Source organism: Hyposmocoma kahamanoa, unplaced genomic scaffold, assembly GCF_003589595.1.
Source record: "Hyposmocoma kahamanoa isolate Upper Pololo Valley unplaced genomic scaffold, ASM358959v1 90979, whole genome shotgun sequence".
Lineage (NCBI taxonomy): Eukaryota > Metazoa > Arthropoda > Insecta > Lepidoptera > Cosmopterigidae > Hyposmocoma > Hyposmocoma kahamanoa.
In genome coordinates, this window is record NW_020654679.1 from 1,016 (window position 1) to 26,878 (window position 25,863).

Here is a 25,863-nt window from a genome sequence, read left to right on the forward strand (position 1 = left end):
CTCGAATTCAATTTTTTCCCGTTCTTATACGGTTCATTTTGCTTGGGTCGAGCGGAAGAGACACTGGCTTTATTTCAGAATTAATTAAAAAAAAAAATGATTTACAGTCATTTGAAAAATGTATACCGTAGAGTACACGTGTTCTATTTAGTTCAGTTGATATTAAAAAAATCATTGGTTCAATCAATTTCGTGGTAAGTTTGTGTATTTTTTCTATCGATAACCTTTTAGGAATTGTGTTTTCACACCATACAGCATCAGTGTGAGAAAGTTATTCAAAAATCTCTCATTAGATGTCACAAACAGCGACTAATGCCGAAAGCCAGTACAAAGATCTATAACAAAAAACAAATAGGAGAATTTCGACGACCCGGTAACTGGACCCGTAGCTCAGTTGGTAAGAGCAATGTTACGGTGCAGCATGGACATGAATTCTAGTCCCACCGGGTCGACGAAAATTTTTCTGTGTGTTCAATCTTTGTATTCGTAATCATTCCAATATAAAATCAAAGTCAAGGCGTAATTTATTAAGTAATATACGTCGTAACTTGCAATAATAGGTACCTATTGAACTTTCAGTAAAAAGCCAGCAGAATAAAGTTTAAATTAGAAACTACGACCCAACATTATCAAGATTTCATAGAGTTTAACATTATGATAGTGTGACTTTTGGCGACAGCGGTTAAGGCCCTTCCATTGTTTTTTTTCTTCTGTGGGGTATCCTATAACTACAAATTAAACATGATCGGACTGAAATTGTGGTTGTAATTACCTCATCACCAAATTTCCTGAAATAAAACTTCCGCATCAAGGCAGAAGTGACGACCGGCATTTGTTTATTGATTTGATACTTTCTAGTGCTTCCATCCTTGACGCGGTGGTATTTCTTGATTGCAACTTCTCTTTTCACTTCTATCATTATTGACTCAAGGTCATGCGTTTTTGATAGTCTGTCAATTGCATCGCAAAAGGACTGTATGAACCAGGTGCCATATTCTGTTCTGTGAAATATATTCCAAATACAGTCATTAACAAATACTAGGGAGATAGTTACAATAGTAAGTTAAATTAGAGTTGCAACGAATATTCGATTACTATTCAATATTCGCTCAAGCGATAAGTAATGCCTTACCTCCTCGGCCTGTAAAGAGTAGCTACTACATACTTTAAACCAACCGCAAAATGGCGGCTATCTGTCTGGTTTCGCAAGACAATTACTAAGTTTAAATTCAGTCTTTATAAATGAAAATTATTATTCTGCATTGTTAGATGAATACCCTCTGTATTAAAAACTAAAAACTCTCAATACTCAAAATACAATAACACACTGTAAATCCTACACTTAAAAAGCACAAATGAAATTTTTGATGTACTAGGATAAATATAATAATATATTCAGTTTGAGTGACTCTAACGTTTACCATGAAATTATTCTTTAAAGTATAGTTTATAAACATTTATATTCAGGGTAAACTTATGACTACACCTAGAAAAATAACAAAAAAAAAATACGAGGGAAAAATATTACATTATTTTGACATTTCACAAAGACGTTGTGACTGTTTCCTTCTATTTTGATGAATTAATATCTCGTGATTGAGTACTTTTTAACTGGAAATACTAACAGTAGTAAAAAACTATCTAACTTACTTATCAGATACTAATACACTAAAAATACGAGTTAAATACCTGAAAATCAGTTTTCAAAATTACTTAACTCCTCTTGTGACTAGTGTATCAACGACGTCACATTTTTATTTCACACCGTATCACTTAATATTTACGTTAATAGAAAGATAATGAATTATGCGTACAATTACATATGTAAGTAGTAAAGTAACAGTTAGTAATTATATTTTAATTTTTTATTAGAAACCGGCGCGCGATAGCTGTTTACACAAACTTGGGCAGCTAAAGCTGCACTGAGCCGTTTAGGTTGTTTAGGCGCGCCGCACACGAATTTAAAGTGTTCTGTCTGCTTGTGTATGTTTCATAAAATGTGTATATTATAATTGTTACATTTGTTGTAAAGAAGTAACAACAATACGTAATCGTAATAGGCGGGTACTAAAGTAACACAATCTTAACGTCAATGGTAACATGCCAAACAGAATTTTGTACTAACTGCTAATAAATCAAGAATTGTATAGAATTCAGACTTTGAACAGATGGCGACGTTTTCGATTGAATATTTAGTTGTACTTACTCATTTTACGCAGAATCAAGAATATTAACTAAATTTTCAGTGGAAGGCCCTAAGGATTAATTTAAGTACATCTTAAATAGGCCCTTTTTTTCATCAGTTTTGTCTGGGAAAAGTATATGGAATTTCTTTGTTCTCGCTAATAGTATCCTAACAGGATGACGGATGAAGTGAGGATAGGTGAGGTAAATAATTAAGACAAGCAATACAGTAGCACCACTCGGTATCAACATTTCACAGCCTTAAAAATATCCGAAGCTTAGTTGGGAGAGCGACAGGCAGGCTATACTGATGCCACTGGTTCGAATCCAGCCGGAATGAAGGAATTTTTCTTAGTGCTCGATTTTTATATTAATAATTATGACAAACTAGTGGAATAATTTGACAAACATAAATTGAATAATATTATGGTAGTAGAACATAGTGATATTCAATGAACTTAATACTAAATACTTGCAAATCGTCTCACCTATGCGAGGGCTTGTTGATATAAGAACTATGCAGCACTATAGTATCAGCTTCCACTGGTAGATAGTAATGTTTCACCTCGTCGTTGGGGCTCGAATCTTTCTCCGTGAATTTCTTTTTTTGCCCAGCTACTGCTGCTTTCATATCTCTGATGCCTCTACATGCCTATAATTTACAATAATTGAAATTATTATAATTATTATTTGTTTCTTTTTTTATGACTTTTGTTTCGTTTTTCATCACATTTGCGAGGATATAGATTCAACGGTAATTAATTTCTTGTATGAATACGAGTAACACCACACAACATTTACTACGATTTTGCAAATGTAATGTGTGACTTTACGAAGCTTGTATTGTATATATATATATATGTTTATATATGTATATATGTATATATATGTTTGTATTATATATACATTGTATTTGTGTTCTTTTTTTGTTCTAATGTAAGTGTGCATTTGACCTCCATCTCACCTGATGGAAAGTGACGATGAGGTCGACGATGGAGCATGCACACCTACACAATGTCTATTCACTTTCGCCTTGAAAAGGTCCAAGTTATAACGTTCAGGGAACAAGTCTGCAGGCAGGGAATTCCACTCCATAGCCGTTCGCCATATAAACGTGGAAGCGTAACGCTTCGTGCAAATCTTTGGAATATCCACAACATAGAGGTGGAAGCCAAGCCTACGCCTAGTCCACTGACGATGGAAAGGGGAAGGCGGAATTAAATCGTGTAATTTCATCGCACACTCTCCATGATAAATCCTGTAAAATACAGATAAGCAAGCAACTTTAAGGTGGTGTTCAAGGCTCTGCAGCTTCGCCTCTACTAATTCCGAGTCACCTATAAATAAGCCTCTTGTCACGCTTGTCAATTGAATCCAAAATGGCCAGTTGGTATGTAGCCGAGCCATCCCAAAGGTGGCAACAGTACTCCATTCACGACCGGACTTGTGCTTGATACAGCTGAAGTAACTGTCCCGGTGTGAAGTAACGCCAATGATGCCAAGCTTCCTGGCTGCATGTTTGGCCATGGATTCAATGTATCAGCCGAAGTTCAGATTGGACGACAGGTCCATTCCAAGTAGTTGGAGACGGTCGGCTATCGGTATATTTCGGATATATCACGAAAAGTCGGAGTCAGCTCAAAGGGTCTTTGTTTAGTGGAGAATAGACACGCCTGCGTTTAGGTAGCGTTAAATTTGACAAGATTGGCATCGCCCCAATCGGAGACTGCCTTTTGTGTCAAATCTAAATGGCTAACCTTTCGACAAGGCTGGATTTCCTCTCCACTGACCTTTGCATTCGTCAAGTACCTATCTACAACTGTGCTGTCATCAGCAACGGAAAGGTACCTGGAATTAAGATATCGTTGATATGCAGCAGAAAGAGAGTTGCAGACAGTACGGAACCCTGAGGAACTCCGGCATCTATCGCCGTATGTTCGGAAGAGTAGCCTTCTAAGACCTCTCGAGTGGAACGTTCACTCAAGAAATCCGAGATCCAATTGCAAATGTCAGTGGGAAGCCCATAACATGGAAGTTTGCTTAAAAGGCTTGCGTGCCAGACCCTGTCAAAGGCTTTAGAAATGTACAAAGACACTGCAAGTGCTTCGCCTTGCTTTTCTATAGCCTCGCTCCATATGTGACAGGCATACACAAGAAGATCCCCGGTAGATCGTCCTCGTCGGAATCCATACTGGCGATCACTGAGGAGGTCATTGTCTTCAAGCTATGACAGGAGACGGTTGTTGACTACATGTTCCACAGTCTTGCAGAGTATGGAAGTGACTGAGATAGGTCTATAGTTGACAGGGTGCAATGTAAGTTTACTAATATTTCATTGCATTTATTACTGGTTATTATTACCTACTCAGTTTAATGGTTTTCATATCTAATTGTTGTTTGGGTCAAATTTAATTTATTTAATGCCTATAATCTCTCTAAATTAGTATATGAATTTTAATTTTTTAGAACGAAAAACATATTTTGATATTGGGGTTCCAAATTAGGACGGGCCATGGCAGAATATCAGCGAGGGCAATGTTATTATCATAGTTCTCAGATGCTGAGTCATGAATCTTTCTGACATGCTTCTAAGCAAGCTTATTTGTTTTAACTATATATATGTATATATATATTTGTCTTCTATTGTGTTGTTATTTTTTCCACACACTCATAGCCCCGTACTAGGGAAACCCTGCGCGCAGATGCCATAGACACATAGTACATCACAAAGTACACCCAAATCACACCCCGGACATTCCATACAACGGTCGAAAGTTATTTACCTACTATTACTACATACAGCAAGGCGCTATCTGCACACGCGCAAATGTGTGCGTGAAGTGGCAGGGTTACCCATCACATTCTAACGCAAATCTGTTATCTATAATTCTATTAATAGAATCCTAATAATTACACTTGTTCATTAGGTATTTATATCAATATACTATTATATTTTTCTTTAATTCACTAAGTAGAATTATCCTAAAGGTTTATTCAAAAAAAATATTTTAAGGCACTTAAAATGTTATACTTTGGACAGGTAGATATTTACTTTTAAATAAGGTAATCAACTGTATCATTACTTAGTTAATAATTATATTCACTACATAATCATCGGAAATACAAATTGAAAATTCGAGAACCCTTGTCGAATGTATTACCTCTCATTATATTGATATAATAAATCTGTATTATTATACAGATTATATTATACTCTGCACTAAATAAATGAAGAAAACAATAACTGAATGAATTTCAGACATAAGTTTTTTTACTTACCTCGTTTTATGTTTTAGAAAACGAAAGAAACTCCTCTCTTTATGCCGTTTAGATCATGATAAATAATTGTACACAGCACAACTAACGACCGTTATAAATAGGAATGTACGATGATGTTATATATTAACGTACAAGTTTCTTAATGAATAAATGAAAACTATATTCAAATAATAAAAGCCGTCTTAGCGCGGAAACGGCTCGCCGATAGCCTTGTTGCCGTTCAGTCAATGCGACCATCAACGTGGGGGCGTGGTGCGGTATCTAAAGCCAGGAAGGAGCAGAGAGTGTCCATTCTCGTTACTTTTTTGTTCTCTGCTCAAACTCACGAGAGAAATGAATGTAGGCCATACAAATATTTCTCCAGGACCGGGAATCGAACCCGGGCATCGAAATTGTTTCTAATTAATTTTTATACGCCGATTTTATTCGCAGTATAGCGACTAAATAATCATTTAATAAATTAACCTCATCTTCTGCCTTTGCTACAAGCAGCGCAGAGTTAAAAGCTGTAAAAGTTGTTTGGGAGAAGCTGAGCCCCGTGTCCGAATTGGACTGTTTTTTTTTTTTTTTTTTTTATTTTTATTGCGACTCGACAAAATGACTGCACCGCGCCTGATGGAAAGTGCGAATACAGTCCAGAGATGAGAGTAACGGATGGAAAACACAAATATCTTCACTCCGTCACTATCATTTTGCCAGTCTGGCCAAATGCACTGGATGTACACCAACTGATCCCTGAACGCGATTCGCAAAAGCGTTTCACTGTGGAGGGTTTTCCGCCGTGTGTACTGTGGTCGCTATCCAGTCGGCACAGAGCCTACCACAATGCTAAGCAGATGGACACTTGTGACGCCCTCGGTCGCCTCTTACGACCCCCACGGGCATGTATGGGGAGGCGACAATGTATTCTTAAGCCGTCGCCCCACGGCTAAAACTGTCCGGACTGGTTTCGAAATCACTGACCTGACCTGACTAAGCCTGACCTCTTCATGTCGCCATTGACGGCCAACGTTTGTTGCCAACACAGGCCGTCAACGTGACTACGAAACCAGTCTAAACTGACCTGAATAATCACGACGACAGGTTTGGTGACCAGTTTAGGTTTGTCCTTGTGCTTGAAATACTCGAGGATGTCTTGCTCGCTGTACCAATCATCTTTTGCCATCAGACGGCCTTTAGCTCCGCCGTGGGTCATCACGACTACCGCCACGCAACCGTAGTCGGTAAAATCCATTTTGCTAACTGTAAAGATTAATTTATATGATAGCTGATTAGCAGCTTAATTAAGCTCCTTAGACCCCGAGTACATATATGTGAAGTGATTTAGACCCAGACAATATTATCTCTTTGTACACTTTTAAACTTTCGCGTTGTATTGTATTAACATTTGAAAACGGGAATAAACGGGTTTAAACACTAACAGGTATTTTCACACTTACCTATTTTCCCGACGTTTTGACCAGGTAGCACTGGCCGTGGGCACGGGCTGACTGGTGATGTGAATATATTTAAATTTGATATATTTTGAAAAATATAGCGAGAGTGGATGAAGATTCCACCACGGAGATGGAGATGATGGGTAAACGCCCAGTGTATTCAAATTTAACGTTGTATATTCTATATGACCATAGGGTGTCTAGAATAGTACATTTTTCACCAAGTGGAGAAATTGACCGATTACCAACGAGTGTGTAGTTTGAGATAATGAAACGAACGAGTTTGGAAACGCACTTTTTACCAAGTGATACTTACGCCCGTATTTATGAACAAAGATCTTCTTCTTAAGGTGCCTCTCCAACTAGTGAAGATTAGCAGTCAGCTCAGCATATTTATCTTTATTTCTGGCGAGGCTGAACAGTTGGGCGGCGCTCGCTATCCCAGTCTACTCTCATTTGTACTACAGCTACGATTTTTTTCTACGACCAGCCTTCCTTTTACCAGCGACTTTTCCCATCATTATCAGTTGCAGAAGCTCGTATCATGTCAAGTATGTGACCCAGATATGCAACTTTTCGCTGTTTGATGATCTGCAAAAGTTTAAGCTTTTGTCCAACTAGTCGCAGAATTTCTTACTTTCTTTCTGACTTTTGAGGCTTTCTGAGTCCATGATAAGTACAACATTCTTTTGTAGGCCCACATTTCAAATGCTTTAATACGTTTCATGAGATGCTCTTTTATTGTTCAGGCCTCACATCCATATTGGCCAGATGTAACACTGAAGAAGTCGAGTGCGCAAAGGAATCTTAAGACAACGGTAGCATAATATTTTCCTTATAGTATTAAAGACACTCCTGGCAACTTCAATGCCGGTTTTAATTTCTGTTTCAATGTCTCAGTCTTCAGGTAGCAGACCCGCTCAAATCTTTGTCTTGTGACTGATGTACTGGGCTGGAGACCACAATTTTTAGAGATAAAAATGAATTTAGTTTTCCTGACATTCATTCTAAGGCTGGCCTTCACACTACATTCGTGTCATCCCTTCCAGCAGATTTTCCTGTTTTAGCGCGGCGCAACGCCTATCAATGTTCTTTTTTTAAAATCGAAAGGTAAAGTTAATTGTTTGTTTGTTAATTGTCACAACTTCAAAAATACGTCACGACAATCGTGTGTGTTATTGTTTGGGCTGGTGATTTCGGTGTTTATTTATTGAAAACATACCGTAAGTAGCGTTTTTTAAGTTTACCCTGAATATAAATGTTTATAAATTATACTTTAAGGAGTAATTTCATGGTAAACGTTAGAACCACTCAAACGGAATATTATCATATTTATCCAAGTATACCAAAAATTTTATTAGTGCTTTTTAAGTGCAGGATTGGCGGTGTATTACTGCATTTTATTTGAGATGTTTTTGTTGGTAGTACGGAGGGTATTTATTTAGCAATGCAGAATAATAATTTTTATTTATAAAAAACTTCTATTTAAACTGAATCCTTTTCTATTTTGCGAAACCAAATAGCCGCCATTTTGCGGTAGGAGGAGCGCATCGCGGTAGCGCGCGTCATAACCATGAAGCATGACATCCTTTCCAAGGTGAGGTGTTACTTCACACCGGAAGAATTGCTTCAAAAAAGCTGTAACAAGCACAGATCCGGTCGTGTATAGCGTACTGCTGCCACCTATGGTATAGTTCTGCTGAATATCAACTAACCGCCTTTGATTTAGTTGAAAAGCGTGCCAAGAGCACAGGTGACTCGGATTTGTTGCTATACTGCTCGCGAACCTCCCTCTCGCACCTCGCTCACCCCTCGCTAAAAGTTACTAAAAACCTCAGAAGCTACCAGTCTTCGTCTCGATGACGCTGTCGCTGTCCAGTAGTTAGGTACCCGAGTTCCTAGCATTTAATTAAAGTTTATTTATCATTAGTAACTAGCTTACGACGATATTATGAGTTACGAATTTACGTTTTAATAGTTTAAACACAAAATACAAAATCGAAAATCCCGAAAAACCCGGCTTTTCCTTAGCTGAAAAACCGGGTTCCAAAATGGAAAGTTATTCGGTTAATCGGTAACCGGTTTGCATACCCTACTCTCAAGCAGTGGCCGTGGGTTCGAATCCGAGCTCGCACCACTGAATTTCTCAGAATTTATGTGCGAAATTTAATTAGAAATTCTATGAGCTTTTCGGAAAATATTGTGATGCACGTCGAAGAAAGTTCACAACCCTCGGAAAACGTGTGAAGTCCCCAACCCTATAAGACTACTAAGACTATCGCCTAAATCCTCGATGCGTTGATGAGGAACCATTAATTAAAAAAAATAACGAAAACAGGCTTACATTTCTCCAATTTTTTAAAAATTTGCTTCTTTGTACAATCCATATATTGTTTTCCTTCAAAATTGAATCCTTGTAGAGTTTCTGTAATACGCGTCCCGTCCTCTTCAGTGCCGACTCTAGGTTTATATCCCTCAACATGATATTGATTGAATATTATCATAGCATTCTTTTCGAATGTTTCCAGTTTGTATGTTGGTTCATCAGCAGCTAGAGCTCTCGTGTTTCTATCATCAACATGTATTTCAGATGATGAATCACTATCTTCCATGTCTAGTTTCGAATCATCAAAATCGCCTTAAAATAATAGATCGTATGATTAATAAACCAAACATTAGACTAAAATAAGGTAATTTCTAGTGGGTACTTATACTGCCTTCCTTATCATAATTAACGTAATCTACATTTTAGCACAATTGAGTTATTTAACATATCTAGAATTAGCGAAACGAAACCTTATAAATTGGTTTTTTAATATCTTATTTAATAATCAGATAATAAATTACCAGAGTGGAAAGTCCACAGAGACAGCTCTGCTCCACCTTGTGGACAGGGTTGAAAGAGCGTTTGAGGACAAACAAATAGCACTATGTGCCTTTCTAGACATTGAGGGCGCATTTGGCAATACACCCATCCGTACTCTGGTGAAGAGCCTAACCTACAAAGGTGTAGACACTTCAACCACGAGATGGGTACAGAACATGCTTTTAAGCCGCAGGGCCAGTATCTCGTTACATGGGGACCGGCTTGTAGCCTCCACTGTATGGGGTTGCCCGCAAGGTGGGGTAATTTCTCCTCTTCTGTGGACTCTCGCTGTGGCTGAACTGAATATTGACGTTCAGGGATTCGCGGATGACCGGGTGATCACAGTTCGAGGGCACTGCCAAAATACTATATCATCACTTATGCAAGGAGCACTTGACACCATTCCCGCGTGGTGTCGTTGTTGTTGCGGAAAAGACAACCATTGTCCCCTTCACCAGGAGACGGAAACAAGACAAGCTAATGGAACCGATTCTTGGTGGGAGGGCTGTGGGCTTTTCCCAGAAGTCAAATATAAAGGGATAACCCTAGATCAAACCCTAAGGTGGAACCGCCATATAGCTAATACGATCAACAAGGCCAAAATGGCCTTAGGTGTCTGTAGCCGCATGGCGAGACAGCGTTGGGGTCTAAAATCAAAGATGACTCTCTGGTTATATAAGGCAATTGTGAGGCCCATAGTGACTTACGCCTCTGTTGCTTGGAGTGTCAAAGTCAGCCAAACAGTTTATAGCGCATCGCTTGCCTGCTAGCAACGGGAGCCATGTCCACCTCACCTGGGGTGGCCCTAAATGCATTGCTGAACCTGACTCCTCTGCATTTATTCATACAGAGAGAGGCCAGTACCAGCATGTATCGGCTTACTACTAGGTTAAGGAGTAGATGGGTCTCCCAGACATTGAGATCAGCCCAAGACTCAATTCTGGAACACTCTGTTCTGGGAATAACTTCTGATGTCATGCTTCCCTTTTAAAACTTTAAAAAACTCTACCATATAGAATTTCCAACTAGGGAGGACTGAGAAACTAACAGTCTCACCTGGAAGGACGGTAGCCTCCTAAGGTGTACTGATGGGTCTAAGATGGGACCCAACGTAAGCTGTGGTATACACGGCGTGAAACCCAAGCTCAGCTACGAGCTGAACATGGGACGACACTCCTCTGTCTTTCAGGCCGAAGTGTACGCCATAATTACTTGTGCGGATTTGAAGAATAGAGACGAGTATAATAAGTAGTATTAAAAGACAAGTATCCAGTATGAAGCTTCATTCGCATCACGCGTCTTTTCATTTGGTCAAGTATTGCTTATTTGGCAGTAATTGTTTCGGACGGATGTCGGACGGAGTTCGAGAGTAGACCCTCAGAATCCGTATACAATTAATAACAGACTTTTATACTACGAGCCCTGTACCTCACCTACGTTGGGGTCGGGCTCAGCATGCGGCGCGTGGTCGGGTTCAGATTCCGGGGTGTGCTTACGCTTTTCGGTGGCGCAGCGGTTAGTACTATGGGCGCTTGATGAGGAGATTCCTGGTTCGATTCCCGATTTGGACCAATTTAGGAAACGAACATTTCTAGGTTGGCTTTGGTGTAAATGATCTGGATATTGCTCGAGTTATCGTTATTCTGGTATTCACAGTACAGGAAATTCCCTAATTTGAGATCAAAATTTTGGTGTGATTATCTCACATTTTTTCCCCTGATAACACTTCTCTTTGGTATAGCTTCCAAGAGAAAGGAATCTAACAGAGAGACGGTCGAGATACAAGAACGCTATAAGTATCTCATTTCCACTACATCGGGAAGAATGCCTTACATTTTTAACAATTGTGAGATCTTGTACTCGTAAGGGCGCGTTTCCACTACGTCGTCACGTTTTATTATGTATAATAAAACGTGACGCTATACTTGAAATTTATTATAGATTTTAAATATAATGTTCCCTTTTTGCTCTACCAATGGCTATGCCAATTACAATACAAAACAAATGGCTCTACCAATTGATGACAAAGAATCTAGATACATAATGTGCAGATTTGCGAGATTATTTAGGTAAATACCACTATGTCAATGGGCAGCTATGCAAATACCACTGTGACAGTCACAAAAGCAAAGTTTCAGGGGTATAGTTACTTTTTTCTACATACTTGCCGCTCCATTAAAGAAAATCAATACTGTCAAACCAGAAACAGAACCTTTCCGAAAATTCGTTACAGTCGTTTAGGGATTTAAAAATGTTCATGACATTGAACAACTTTAATCGGAAATAATAATATGTACACTTAAAATTATATCGTTTCATACAATTTCTCTTTTACCTTTCCGTCATTATAACACGTGTAAAAGAGTTGAAATTTAATGTATTTTTTCTTACTAAATTTTTTCAACTTCATGGAAATAGATATCTCAAACAATTACGAGGTCCTATTTACTCTTTGCTGACCCTTTTACAGTGGGCTTAAAACATACCTTTTACATATGAAGATAATTTCGGACGTTTACTCGGTATGGCATCAGTTGTTATATCCTTTTCATTTGCATCTGCGTTTCTATCAACCGGTTCTTCAGTCATATCGTCACTCTCTCGCGCACCTGTAGAATTCAATATTCTATGTGAAACGCCATCTACTTGTGGTGTAGATACGTGCAAACGAAAATTATGGTGAATTCAAATTCTGTGCATCTACGTTAGTCGTCTTCGTTATCAGCCAGAAGAATGTTCTCTAGTTGCTGAAATTTACATAAAAATTAAAAACCCCGATACAAATCAGCGCATTCTAAAAAACTAATAAAATCACCATCTGTCAACCTTACTACTCGTCGAGACCTATCCAACGAATACGAACCCGGTGGGTCTACCTTTAATGAAGGTACGTTCCTGTGTCCACCTTCCTGCTCCGTCATCCGATGCTAGTTACCATCTGCAACTTAACAACTCGCCGAGACCAAATCCAACGAATACAAGCCCGGTGGGTCTACTTTCAATAAAGGTATGTACGTTTCTGTGTTCACCTTCCTGTTTCATCATCGGATGCTAGTTACCATCTGCAACCTAACGACTCGCCGAGACCAATTTAATAAACCCAAACACCATAGTTCTGCTGTGACTAGCTGAGGATTTGGATAGTCTGCATAAGGTCCTGGTTGCAACATCAGATCAAGATTACCATATAATTTCAAGTCGATCCAGGTGGAAATAAAAATAAATGTTCGTGTTTTGGCCGCAATAACACTAACAGAAAAAAGAGTTGATATCTTTAAACAGTTTGGCATAGCTAAGAACCATTCCGATTAAAATAGCTTACAAATAAAAAACAAAACTTTGAGATCAGTCAACCTGGTTAGGAGCTACGATCAGATAAACAGATATACAGACAAAGGCTGCAAAGTTATACAACTGCCTTCTTTTTCCGTCAGGAGTATCGAAGCTGTCAAGCTGTTAGTCTGATAGAGGTAAATTATGACGTAATCCATTGTTATTCCAAGATTTTAGATGTCAAGCATAATATAACTCGAATAGATTTATAAGCAGCTCTAAACAAGATCCAAATCTTCAAATTCACTGAATGATATGCCTCAATTTAATTTATTTTTTAAGTTACATCATTGACTTTGATTATGATATTCATGCGACGCCAAAATTGCGACAGTTTTGTAGGGAATCGGCGACTGGTCGCTGCGAAATATGTGTTCAGGATGAAAGTCGCGTGAATGATCGCTATTGCCATGCTATTTGGCGCTTGTATCAGAGACGAAAAGAAGGGTTAAAACTATTAACGCCCGAAATCGAGGGCATAATTTATTGACCGCTAAATTTGTTGTAAATCGAGTTTTGTTCAAATTTTATTAGTAAATGTTTATTGCTTTCTGATCTAGACGATTCGATTTGTCTGTCTATTGTATCGAATCGTTTGAAAATAGCATTAAAATAAATCGATAGAAATAATCGTTCGATCGCATGTACTTTAATTGATCTTCATAAGAATCGAACCATACTGTTCATCCTTATTGGTGAGTATCCTCAGGATTGCAGGTGGATATTTGTGAAGTTGATTCTTTTTCGTCTAAAAAATATTTTTTACGTAGAAATTTGTAATAAGTATGGAATTATACCAACCTCCGTATTCGCCGTTTCCACTCACGTTTTTGGGCAGTAATGGGCTAAAACGCGACGCTTTGGGCAAATTCTCGAGCAATTTGATTGTTTTTTTTTTGCACCTTTGTCCATCTCTGAATTTGGTATTTTCTCGTCGACCATAACCATAAAGGTCAATACGAGAGCTTGTATTGTAACCTTCATATTCAATGTAATCGTCGTCGTCATCGCAAGGTCGCCCGTCTACTTCAACTTGCGATGCCATCTTGAAAATCTTAGTTTCTCGTTTGCTCTTCCCATCCAGTCCTCTTTTATTGCCTGTGACTGACATGTGGTAACGATTTCTTTATTTGATAATATGCTGATTAATCAATCTGTGCCTGTGACTGACATGTGGTAACGATTTCTTTATTTGATAATATGCTGATTAATCAATCTGTAACAAATAAAAAACTGCATGATCTCATTTAATATAATAATAAATAGTTTAAAACCTCTTTAAAAAACCCACATTTCGGTGAAGGTTCAAAATGTTTTTTTTATTATCCTTTGCTCACACAGAGTTAGTGTGGTAAATTATAAGGTCATTACGTAGGGATAAAGGTATCCCCGTTCAGGTAACTTATGGTGATCGTGTGGCGTACAGAGGCCATGAGGTATGTAATACATTTTTGGAATATTTTCTTTCTGTTTACAAATTAAAAACCAAAACAAATGTTTGCGATAAGCGTATAGAAAAATTCGTAAGTTCTGCAGGTTCATTCCGTAGTTCTGTTGGAAGAGCGTCTGGCACGGTAGACCTCTTCGAGAAAGAGTTCGTTCAGGGAAGTACTGCCGCCAAGCAGTAATGCGAGGATTACCACGTCCCGGTTTTGAAGGGTAAGGGTGTGCTGGTGAAATTATAGGAACATGGACTTGTCATCTTATGTCTCAGGGTTACGGGCGCAGTGGCAATAAGTAGCACTACAACTGTTACGGACAGGCGTTTCGCTTACCAACTTTGCATAAAAAAATTCTGATTTATGTAAACACATTATGCAGGGCAGAGTGCGCGTGTTTAACATTAAAACAAAATGGTTGATAAAAAATAAACGATCGTAGCGTTCAATAATATAATCATATTTTTATGTAGACGTTCCACGAATTTATATTTTATAACTACCATGTAGGTAGATTATTTTGTTAAGTCGATTATAAATCGATAGTAAACGCTCTGCGTCTTGGAGATATCGTGTGACTGTAGAACGCTACAGTACCAAAATAGATCAGTAAGTCAAAGTAAAGACTTTACAACTCCCTGCGTATTTTGTATAACAATGTTCAAGGCTCTGTTTGGGTTTCCTGGCTACTGCAGTGCGTCAGGGATGTTTGCCGACGCAAGTGTAGAGGGTTTTTACGCAATAATGCGAAAAAAGATGGTATCTTGCCTGCGTAGAGTGCGAGTCAGCTCAAACAGTTCTTAAAATGATAGGGGATAGGTGGGACTCGATCTCCTTGCTAGGTTCACTGAACTTCACGTCCTCGGAGCTCAGTGAACTTAGTTTTTTTAATTTTTTTTTTTTATACATGACAGGCAAATGACTCCACTCCACCTGATGTTAAGTGGAAAGTGGTATCCAAACGCGAAGGAACCTAGTGCAGCGATGAAATCCTCACTGCACTAGCCACCTCCACCCTGCCTGCCTACAATATGCCTCTTCACGCCTCGTTTGAAGGACCCCATATCATAAGAGGGAGGGAAGACATGTGCCGGAAGGGAGTTCCATTTGTCAACCGTGCGGCAGAGAAAGGAGCCACCGAACCTTTTAGTACGCGATGGAATTCGGCAGGTAGTGAAACGGTGACTACGAAGGCCAGCACGCGTGCTTCTGAGCAGGAACGGGGAAGGGGGGATGAGGTTGAACAGCTCTTCAGAGCACTCACCATGGTACATGCGGTAAAAGGCGCTAAGCGATGCAACATCTCTACGCAGTTGCAGAGGTTCAAGGCGTGATGAGACCTCTTCGTCGCCTATAATTCGAGTAGCACGACGCTGTAATTTATCCAAGGCATCGAGTAGGTACTTGGCGGAGCCGTCCCACAAGTGCGAACAATACTCAACGCAAGACCGCACCTGTGTTTTGTACAGCAGGCATAACTGGTCCGGCGTGAAAAAACGTCGCACCTTGTTCAGGACTCCGAGTTTGCGTGAGGCTGTTTTGATCACAGATTCGATGTACCTCCTTGGATTCAAATCACAGCAGATTTCCATACCGAGCAAGGTAAAACTGCTCTGAGGTGAAAGTGCTGTGCTCATCAGAGAAGGCATGGGAAGGAACGGCGACAATTTTGTTGTTAACGCGCAAACCTGTGTTTTCTTGGCGTTGAACTCAACAAGATTACTAGATCCCCATGCAGAGATGAGGTCCAATATTCTATTGAGCTCAACGACAAGATCAGATCGCTCTCTGTCAGTATCGGCGCGCCCAGCTGCGGGGAATCCGTGATATCCCCCATGAACAGTGCTATCATCTGCATAACAATGAATATTCCCAAGTGGAAGAATAGAATAGAATAGAATAGACATTTATTGCGACGCCACAACACATGATACAAAAAAAAAAATGAATTATAACACAGTACGATGAACATTAAAATTAAAAATAATAACAGTAATAATAATTAATAAACAAAATAGACATACGTAAAACAAACAAATGAAAAAAGAAAACATTAAAATTATCAAAACAAACAAAAAAGGAAAAAAAAGAAAAAAAAAACAAAAGCACAATAACAACAAATTGTTCAGTCATTTGTGCAGTCGTGGCGTACGCAAAGGGACTACATTCAGCTTTTACCACAGCCAGAATTGACTGTGGCGCTGGTTTTCAATGAGCCCTGATCCGAGATGAGTGACAGACGTGTGTGTCGCAAAATAAAATAAACTACCTACTTAAATATTTGTCTATGTAAGTGTATTTTGTGCATTGTGTTACTGCTGTGTGTGTTATATTATATTAAATCTACATAAATATAACAAAAATATATATATAAAATATGAATATACCCTCTGTGTGTGTTTATAGTGTGGTAACGTAATTATCTAACAAATAAAATTATTCTCGATCCTCGTCCGAGTCGGATTGTGACGAAAGGTGCGCGGGGAGAAGTAAGGGGGAGAGGACGCTATTCGACAGCCAGCACAACGCAGTTCGCTCCGTTGTTTTGTTTACAGAATGAAACACGCAGTGTCCTACACCATAACGGTACGTATTATTACGATTAGAGCTATTACTAGTGTATTTCTAAAGTACTGTATATTTCTAAAGTATTTTGTAAGTATTGTATAATATCGAGCTCTTATAAATTTATATTATAAATACAAACATAAATGATGGAACATGATCATTAAATTAACAAATAATCAAAATATCAGATTAATTAGATTGGATTATATATAAAAAATATTAAAAAATAAAAATAAATTAATTAATAATCATTGAATAAATTTCAAGGAGCATGCCTCAACTGCCCTATCACGAAAACCGCAGCGATAACAATGAAGATATCGGCCGCCGTACACCAATGCTATGAGTCGAAACCAGCGCGGTAAGTGCACAAGTGAAATCACACTGTTCTTTTTTGGTTATCCAAGAGATATTTTCTATAATTGATTTTAAAAGTGTGCACTGATTTCAGACTACGAAGTGGCGGAGGCAACAGGACGTTCCATATCTTCGCTGCGGTGAACTTGAAACTGCCACGGAATGCAGCGGTATGGTGGCGTGGTACTACCATCGTCCAGTTCAACGTTCTGGTGAAGGAGGTTTTTACGTCGCGTGACCATACCAACTTTTTAGCCAGATAAGGCGGTACCTCGTATTTGATAACGCCAAACAACAAAGTTGCCAAATGTAAATCTCTCCGCGCTCTCATCTTTAAAATATTTGCTTCGTTAATATAAGGAGTTACGTGCATGCGTGGTGGTACATTAAAGCAGAACCTTGCACATGCATTCTGCACTCGTTGAATTTGCTTCTGCGTATGCGCTAGTAGACGCGGCCCGTAAACAACGTCCATATAGTTAAACTTAGATAAAACCAACGAGTCACATAATTTAACACGCGTTTGTACTGTTAGATAATTCCTAATGTTATACAATATCTTTAATCTATAAAAACAATTTCGAACCGTTCCCAGTACATGATTTTCGAAGCGAAGATGTTCGTCCATAACGAGACCAAGGTTACGAGCCTCACTTACTCGTGCAATGACCTCACCCCTAATGGCCAGAGTAACTCCGTGATCTACGATTTTTGCTATTTGGTTTCTTGTACCGAAAACCATGTATTTGGATTTATTGCCATTTAGTACTAACGCATTTGATTCAGCCCAAAGGGCTACACGTTCTAAGTCTTCGTTTAACTTATCCGCAGCTGTACGAACATCACATGGTTTACATGAAATGTAAACCTGTATATCGTCAGCATAAATATGATATCTACAGTGTTTAATATGTTGCACTACATCGGCACTGTAGATAATAAAAAGGATCGGACCCAAAATTGAGCCTTGAGGCACTCCTCGTGTGACGTCACGTGACTCCGATAGTAATTTTGATCCGCTCTGGTTTGACAGTTCTACGCACTGAAATCGATTCTTTAGATAGCTGTCAAACCATTTAACGGTAGACTCACTAAACCCGTAATAATGAAGCTTTGATAACAGTAAGTTGACATTTATGCAGTCAAAGGCTCTGGAAAAATCTAACAGTGTCAACAAGGTCCCCTGTCCACTGTCTTGAGCAGTTAAGATATCATCAACAACGTGGACCATGGCAGTTGCTGTGCTATGCTTTTTCCTAAAACCAGATTGTGTAGTAGGAAGAATTTTATTCTTTTCTAAAAAGTTTGTCAATTGTTTCACCACGATCTTTTCCAAAACCTTTGACATGCATGGCAGTATGTTTATTGGTCGAATATCTTGTAAGGTGGTTGGATTATTAATTTTCGGGATAGGCCGTATTACTGCATTCCGCCAGTCCGCTGGAAACGTACTCGTTTCAATGGATCTGTTTACCATAGCTGTTACAACGGATAATGTGGTGGGCAATGACAACAGCAACATGTCTGACGAAATACCATCAAGACCAACCGCCTTTGATTTCAACGAACGCATAGTTTGGAGAACCTCAATTTCTTCTACTCTCTCCAGTACGAATTTTTCAGAAACGTTACAGTTTTGTTCAAAAAATGTCATGTCTGTTAAAGCGGCTTGTGCATTACCGGGTAGATTCAAAAAATGATCATTTATTAAATTGGGTTCATTATAAATATTTACAGGAAGCTCTTGTTTACAATTTATCCTAATATTTCTTTTAATATGTTTCCATAAGACCCGGGAATCTCTCTGATTATTAATGTAATGATCGTAATAAGCTTTTATTTCACTATGCAACACATCATTTACAGCTTTTTTGAGTTCCTTATAGTAAGTATTTTGCGAATCTTTACCGTTTTTGCGTGCTACAACATGGGCTTCATCTCTACGCTTCATCAGCTGCTTTACATTATATGTAATCCGCGGATACTGGTGATGCTTAGTATGCCACACTCGGAGTGGTGCATGTATATCAAACAACGCCACTAATCGTTCATTGAATTGCCCCACCATATGATCAACATCACCTAAATTGCTTATACTCATCCAGTCTATTGCATTAAGATCTAGTTCAAATTGTTTACTGTTAATACCTTGCAAGTTTCTGCGAATTATCTTTGTTGATGCTGGCTTCGACTTCACAACATTTAAGAGGCATGTAATAAAAGCATGGTGACTCAGCGCTTGTATGTATTCGACTCGTACCACAGTATTATCCACGTCGGTACTAATGGTATCAATAAGAGTTTCACTATACTCTGTGAAATGAGTGGGTTCGGACACACATTGTTTCAATGTATGACACGTTAGAAAATATGTAATCTTTTTGGTATCGATATGTGATTGGTGCAATAAATCAACATTAAAATCTCCTAACAGAACTACTTTGTTGCACCATGAGAAACAGCCCAGACTCTCAGCCAATGCGTCTATAAAAGTGTCTACATTTAGCCACGGGGGTCTGTACGCTGTCCCTATCAGTAGCTTCATGCCAGCAATATTCAAACACAGCCACATTTGTTCTACGAGCGGAGCCGGCGGATGAGGCAATATACGGACCGCGATGCCCTGTCGTATGTAGAAGCCGACCCCACCACCGCGCGAACGCACGGCGGCAGGGCGAGGAATATGACGTAGCCGGTAACCAGGCACCGAGGGTGCTCGACCGTCTTCGCCTTCTCTTAACCAAGTCTCGTTAATGGCCATAATATCAACATCGTGTCGTTCCATTGCAACCAGAAATTCATCATGACGTGTGCCTAATGAACCCACATTTAGTAATCCTAACTTAAGTTTACTTTTTAAATTAAATTTGAATACGAATATACACTAAAATTACAATTAAACAAATTATTTATGATTAGCACTTTGTGGACAATATCAAAGTAACAATAATATAACGCCATGATATATGGATGATAACATGTATATAAAGTTATAAATACAAGTTGGTAGCTTATCTTTAAGAATCGTACTAATCCATTTTGATAGTTAACCTGTTTGTTTACTTTATTTTTGTGAAATGCCTGTTGAGTGTTGTGTTCGTTTAAATCCTGTATATAGTAAGTGTGTGTAACAATGTGTTTTGTTTGTATATGTATCGATTTATAACCAATAATATAAATAATTGTGGTCGAGTGTAAAAATATGACAATAATGGTATAAATGTTGAGAACCTTGTAATGCCTTGCGACTAAACCACTGCCACACATATGCCAGTACATTGAAATTTTTACTAAATTTAGTGTTATTAATTTAATTAAAAGTAACAAATAAGTCCCTAATTCTTTTAGGATTCTGCTGTCTGTGAACGAACGCCGTCGGGCCCAAAAGTTTTCAGCAGATCCGCTTCACTGCGAATTCGATGAGCCGGGGCTTCGGTATCCCTCCTCGCATAAATTCTGCCATCTTTGGTCCAAATGTACCTCCATTGTAGACGACTACCTATTTGCCTCGACCTATAGAAGAGGTGCCGGTTCAACTTTGTTAACCGCTCGTTAACATAGAAAGGCCGCGGTTCGCTCTTCTGGCCCAGACCCTCTGTAGTAACGTGACAACACACGCGCGCAGCGCGCAGCAAGTCCTCACGTGTGTCGCGACGCGCTAGCCGTAGTGCCAGCGGCCGGGGACGCGCGCCCACCTCGCGCCTCAGAGCACCAGCGCGCGCGCAGCTTACCACATCGCGCTCCTCCAGCGGTACGCCGAGCTTGGCAGCACATGCCAACGCGAGATGCATTGGATTTTCTCCAATCTCTTCAGGCAGGCCGCTAAATTCTAGTTCGTTGGCCAGTAACTCCTGATCGCGGTCGTTTAGGTCATTCTGTAGCCTAGCTACATTCGCTTCCAGCGCCTCAACTACCTTAATTATGCCAGAATCACTTCCAGAACCACTAGCCTGCGCCTCCAAAAGTGTTTGTACCGTCTCTTCTACTTTATTCAGACGGTTCTCACAGGAGCGAACGGTCGACCGCAGCTCATACAAGTCCTGACGCAAGCCTATAAGTTCCTCCCTGGTTTGGCTCATTTCTAAACGAAATGCGCGGAGTTCGTCTACACGGAAGCATATCATTGATATGCAGAAGGAAAAGCGTGGGAGATAGGACGGATCCCTGCGGTACGTCGGCGTTCACATTCACGAACCTCGAAATGCTGCTGTCAGAAACGACGCGAATTCTCCGCTCACGAAGGAAATCGGCAATCCAGCTGCATAACTGGGCTGGCAAACCGTACGCCGGGAGCTTGGAGAGAAGAGCTTTGTGCCAGACCCGATCGAACGCTTTGGCTACATCGAGGCTAACAGCCAACGACTCGCCACGTTTGTCTATAGCCTCACCCCAAATATGCGATAAGGACGCTAGAAGGTCACCCGTTGATCGTTTCGGACGAAACCCATACTGCCGATCATTAATTATGGAGTGATCTTCTAGGTATTGGGTCAGTTGTTTGTTAAGGATCCGCTCTAAAACCTTGCATATTATGGAAGTAATGGCTATGGGACGGTAATTATGCGGGTCTGATCGGTCGCCTTTTTTGGGAACTGGTTGCACATTAGCCTCTCTCCAAGAGTCCGGCACACGACCTGAAGAGAGCGACAGACGATACAGTCGCGTTAGCACGGGGGTCAACTCAGCTGCGCAGTTCCTAAGTACAATCGCTGGGATACCATCAGGACCACTAGCTTTCCGGACGTCGAGAGACTGCAGCTGCGTACGCACATCGCATTGTCTGATACGAATATCAGACATCGTGTAGCCACAGTGAGGTAGAGTTGGTGGCTGTGCGTTACAGTCGTCGAGACAGGAGTTAGCCGCAAACAGATTTGCCAAGAGGTCGGCTTTATCTTGCGGCTTGTGGGCTAGATTGCCATCAGAATATCTCAGCGGGGGCAGCGAGGGCTGGCAGAAGTTCGACGCAACAGCTCTGGCCAGACGCCAGTAGCTACGACTACCAGTGGGATGCGTCAGGAGTTCTTGGCCAACTCGTGCGACGCGCTGAGCATCCGCTCTGATGTACGCTCTTTTGCAAGACCTGGTGGCATTATTGTAGGCTGTTTTAAGTGAGTTCGCATTGGGATCGTCTGAAGCTCGACCCTTGATTCAAGCGCGGTATGCAGTCTGTTTGTTCTCAACAGCCACAGCACACTCGCGGTTGAACCAGCGGTTACGCCTCCCTTTACTGACGAGATCCGAATGCGGGATGTAGTATTCCATCCCGATTAAGATCTCATCAGCAACGGCAGTCGCGCTAGCTGTTGGATCCACCTCACTAAAACAGCGCTGCCGCCAGGGAACGGATGCAAAATAGTCCCGCATACCGTCCCAATCTGCCGACGCATAATGCCAAATGCGGCGTTTAGCCACAGTAGGTGGTGGTGGCAGTAACGTTGCCACTTTAGTGGATATCAAGCAGTGATCCGAAGTGCCCAGAGGGGCTTGGACCTCCACCCGATATCCAGCCGGGCGAGACGTCAGCAGAAGGTCCAACAAAGAGGGCGCGTCACCAACCCTATCTGGAATCCGGGTGGGCTGGTTTACCAGTTGGGTTAAATCGTGTGTGAGAGCGAATGTGTGGGCAGTTCTTCCAGCATGGTCAGTTTTAGAGGAACTTAACCACGACTCGTGGTGAGCATTGAAGTCCCCTAAAAACACCAATTCCGCTGTAGGAAACTGCGCCTGCGCGTCATCTGCCGCCCGAGTAAGGTGGTCTATGAGACGAGTTGTCTCCATGTCGCCGTGGTGGGATCTGTAGAGGCACATGTAGACACGGCAATGACTACCCAGGTCAACATGTACCCCAAGGATGGAGAAGGAGGGGTCCTCCAAATGACGCAGACGGCGACAGCAAACATCTGCCCGGACAAACAAGCAGACCCCAGCTTTCGCTTTGAAGGACTCTTCAAGCATATAGCCAGGGTAAATCAAGTAGCTGCTGTCAGCCGGGCAGAGTATTTGCGTCTCCGTAAGGAACAGCATTTCTGGTCGAGCCGTCTCAAGATGTTGGTGGACGGCGTGGATGTTACTGTGGAGTCCTCGAATGTTCGTGAACTCCACCTTAAAGAGCGATTAGTTGGTGTCATGTAGTAATTTTATCTTGTAGTCATTTTTATTAATTAATTAATTTATTAATTTCATTTTCTTTTCAATGTTATTCTGTAACTTTTGTACTACTTTTGTGTTGTAGTAGATTATATTAGTTTGATTGTTTGATTATATAAGCGTACTAACAAAATGGACTGTAAATTGTCTGCAATAAATTATTATTTTATTTATCGAGTTCTTAGGTTTTCGCGATTGTTACACATAGGAAATGAAACTATTTTTCCGGATTTAAATCGCGTATATTTGTTTTTACAAACAAACCGACGTTTCGGGCCCTTTACGGGTCCCATGGTCACGGTTGACTGAGGTGGTACAGTCTTCAACCAGTTATGTCTAATATTGATGCAAACCACCCTATTTTTTCACTATAGTTACAATAGTTATTAATTAAATACCTTATTTTTAATTTTACAAAGAATACATTCCTATTTACGCTACATTAAGTTTTACAAATTATTTATTGAATGAATTTTTATTAAGTTCAATTATTATTAAGTAATAATGGAAATTATAATAAATTAAAACATATTAATTAGTACTGCAGTCTTATGTCTGTTTGGGGTTTTTCATTAGAGGAAATACTGGATCCCAAACTGGTGGTACGGAGAAACCATCTTCCCTGTTGAAATTAGGATGTTTTTTAATTTCAATGGCCTCTCGCAGCATCCTGGGTAGATAACGGACTTCTTTTGCAAGGACCTGGGGTTTGTCAAACTTACTTACGACTTATTTACGCGACGGTGTTTGACATCAGCTATATGCTCTTTGACGCGGGTACAAATACTTCGTTATTATTTTATTTATTTATTAAAGTTCTGTTTGGCATTGCAACTGTCAACAGGCGTGTCGCTTACCACGAAGCGCACGACTTGTTCATCCCGTCACTGGGTCTTTCCCGTCTTTCCCGGTGTTTTCACGACTGCCGAGAGCGATATTTTTTTTACCGGGATGCGGAAATGCAGCGAGACCGAAAGCCGTGGACTCTATAGTATATTTCGTACCATATATTTTAGGCTGTTTGAAACATCACGTCAGCATCGTTCCGAAGTAATTCCCACTTGTATAAATGAGGAAAAATACTTAGATCGACAGAACTTACACAGCGAGATAATTTTATGACGTATTTTTTGTAGCTTTGTTTGATTTGTTTAATATGATTATTAAATAAAGGAACACATGCACAAAAACAATTTTACGCGTAATCAACAGGAAATTTGGTAAAAAATAACATATCGAAACTTTATGAACACTTAATCAATAAAAGCACGAAATAAACTTACCTGATGATAATAATGTTAAAATACACTGAATTCTGGTAATTGTTATATCACCTTTAAAAATGGTGCAACAAAACAACTATGTACAAAAACGAAGTACGCGGGTTGACAGCTTTAAAGTAAGTAGCAGACAAAAATAAAAAATATAATCGAGAACGAAATAGAATGTGTACAAATTTGCAATCATTTATTCCACATACCTATACTTTGTACGATTATATTTATATTTTTTATAGATTATAGATATATTTATAAGCTTGCCACATAGATATGGGGGATTTCTTCGCCGGCGATTGGCCAATTAGATGGTTTCGATGTCTTACGTACGAACATTACCGAATATTTTATACAATGACAAGTGTTTTCTAAAGTTTGTTCTAATCGACAGGTGTGTGACTTAAGTAAGGAGGGGCATTGTTGGTCAGCGCTTTTTATATTAGGGGACCGTAGTTCATTGATCTTTGGATCTAGTATAACTTAGAGTATTTAAAACATATTAGAACTTTTTTTATGATATTTAGTGACGGGACGCGGAAACACGTCGTGCACCTGGTGCTAAGCGACACGCCTGTCCATAGCACTTGCAGTGCCACGCAGATCTTAAATTCGCAAAAATCTGAACGGCACTGCCACTGGCCCATCCCCTTGGGACATATGTTGACAAGTCCCATGCTCCTGTCACCAGCCCCCTTGTTCTTCCATACCGAAACGGAGTAATGATCACATTACTGCTTGCCTCTAATTTCACCAGTATCCTTACCCTTATAGAAATAGAAATATTTTTTATTATAGTTACAATAGTTATTAATTAAATACCTTATTTTTAATTTTACAAAGAAAACATTCCAATTTACGGTACATTAAGTTTTACAAATTATTTTATTGAATGAATTTTTATTAAGTTTAATTTATTATTAATTATTTATAGAAATTAGAATAAACTAAAACATATTAATTAGTACTGCAGTCTT

The 25,863-nt window shown here is 39.7% G+C and overlaps 2 protein-coding genes across 2 annotated transcripts; both read right to left on the reverse strand.

Annotated features, from left to right (window-relative positions):
* Positions 1–751: 751 nt before the first annotated feature.
* Positions 752–14,143, reverse strand: LOC113236274 (caspase-1-like; the record flags this gene model as incomplete). The annotated part of the gene is made up of 6 exons (XM_026472280.1): positions 13,900–14,143; positions 12,252–12,374; positions 9,244–9,537; positions 6,527–6,705; positions 2,673–2,836; positions 752–1,001 (listed from the first exon to the last, which is right to left on the reverse strand). Coding segments are annotated over exons 1-6 (1,254 nt in total), but the record flags the coding sequence as incomplete, so codon positions are not given.
* Positions 14,144–20,806: 6,663 nt separating this feature from the next.
* Positions 20,807–21,541, reverse strand: LOC113236275. The gene has a single exon (XM_026472281.1). It carries the CDS (start codon positions 21,539–21,541, stop codon positions 20,807–20,809), a length of 735 nt encoding a protein of 244 aa, XP_026328066.1.
* Positions 21,542–25,863: the final 4,322 nt, after the last annotated feature.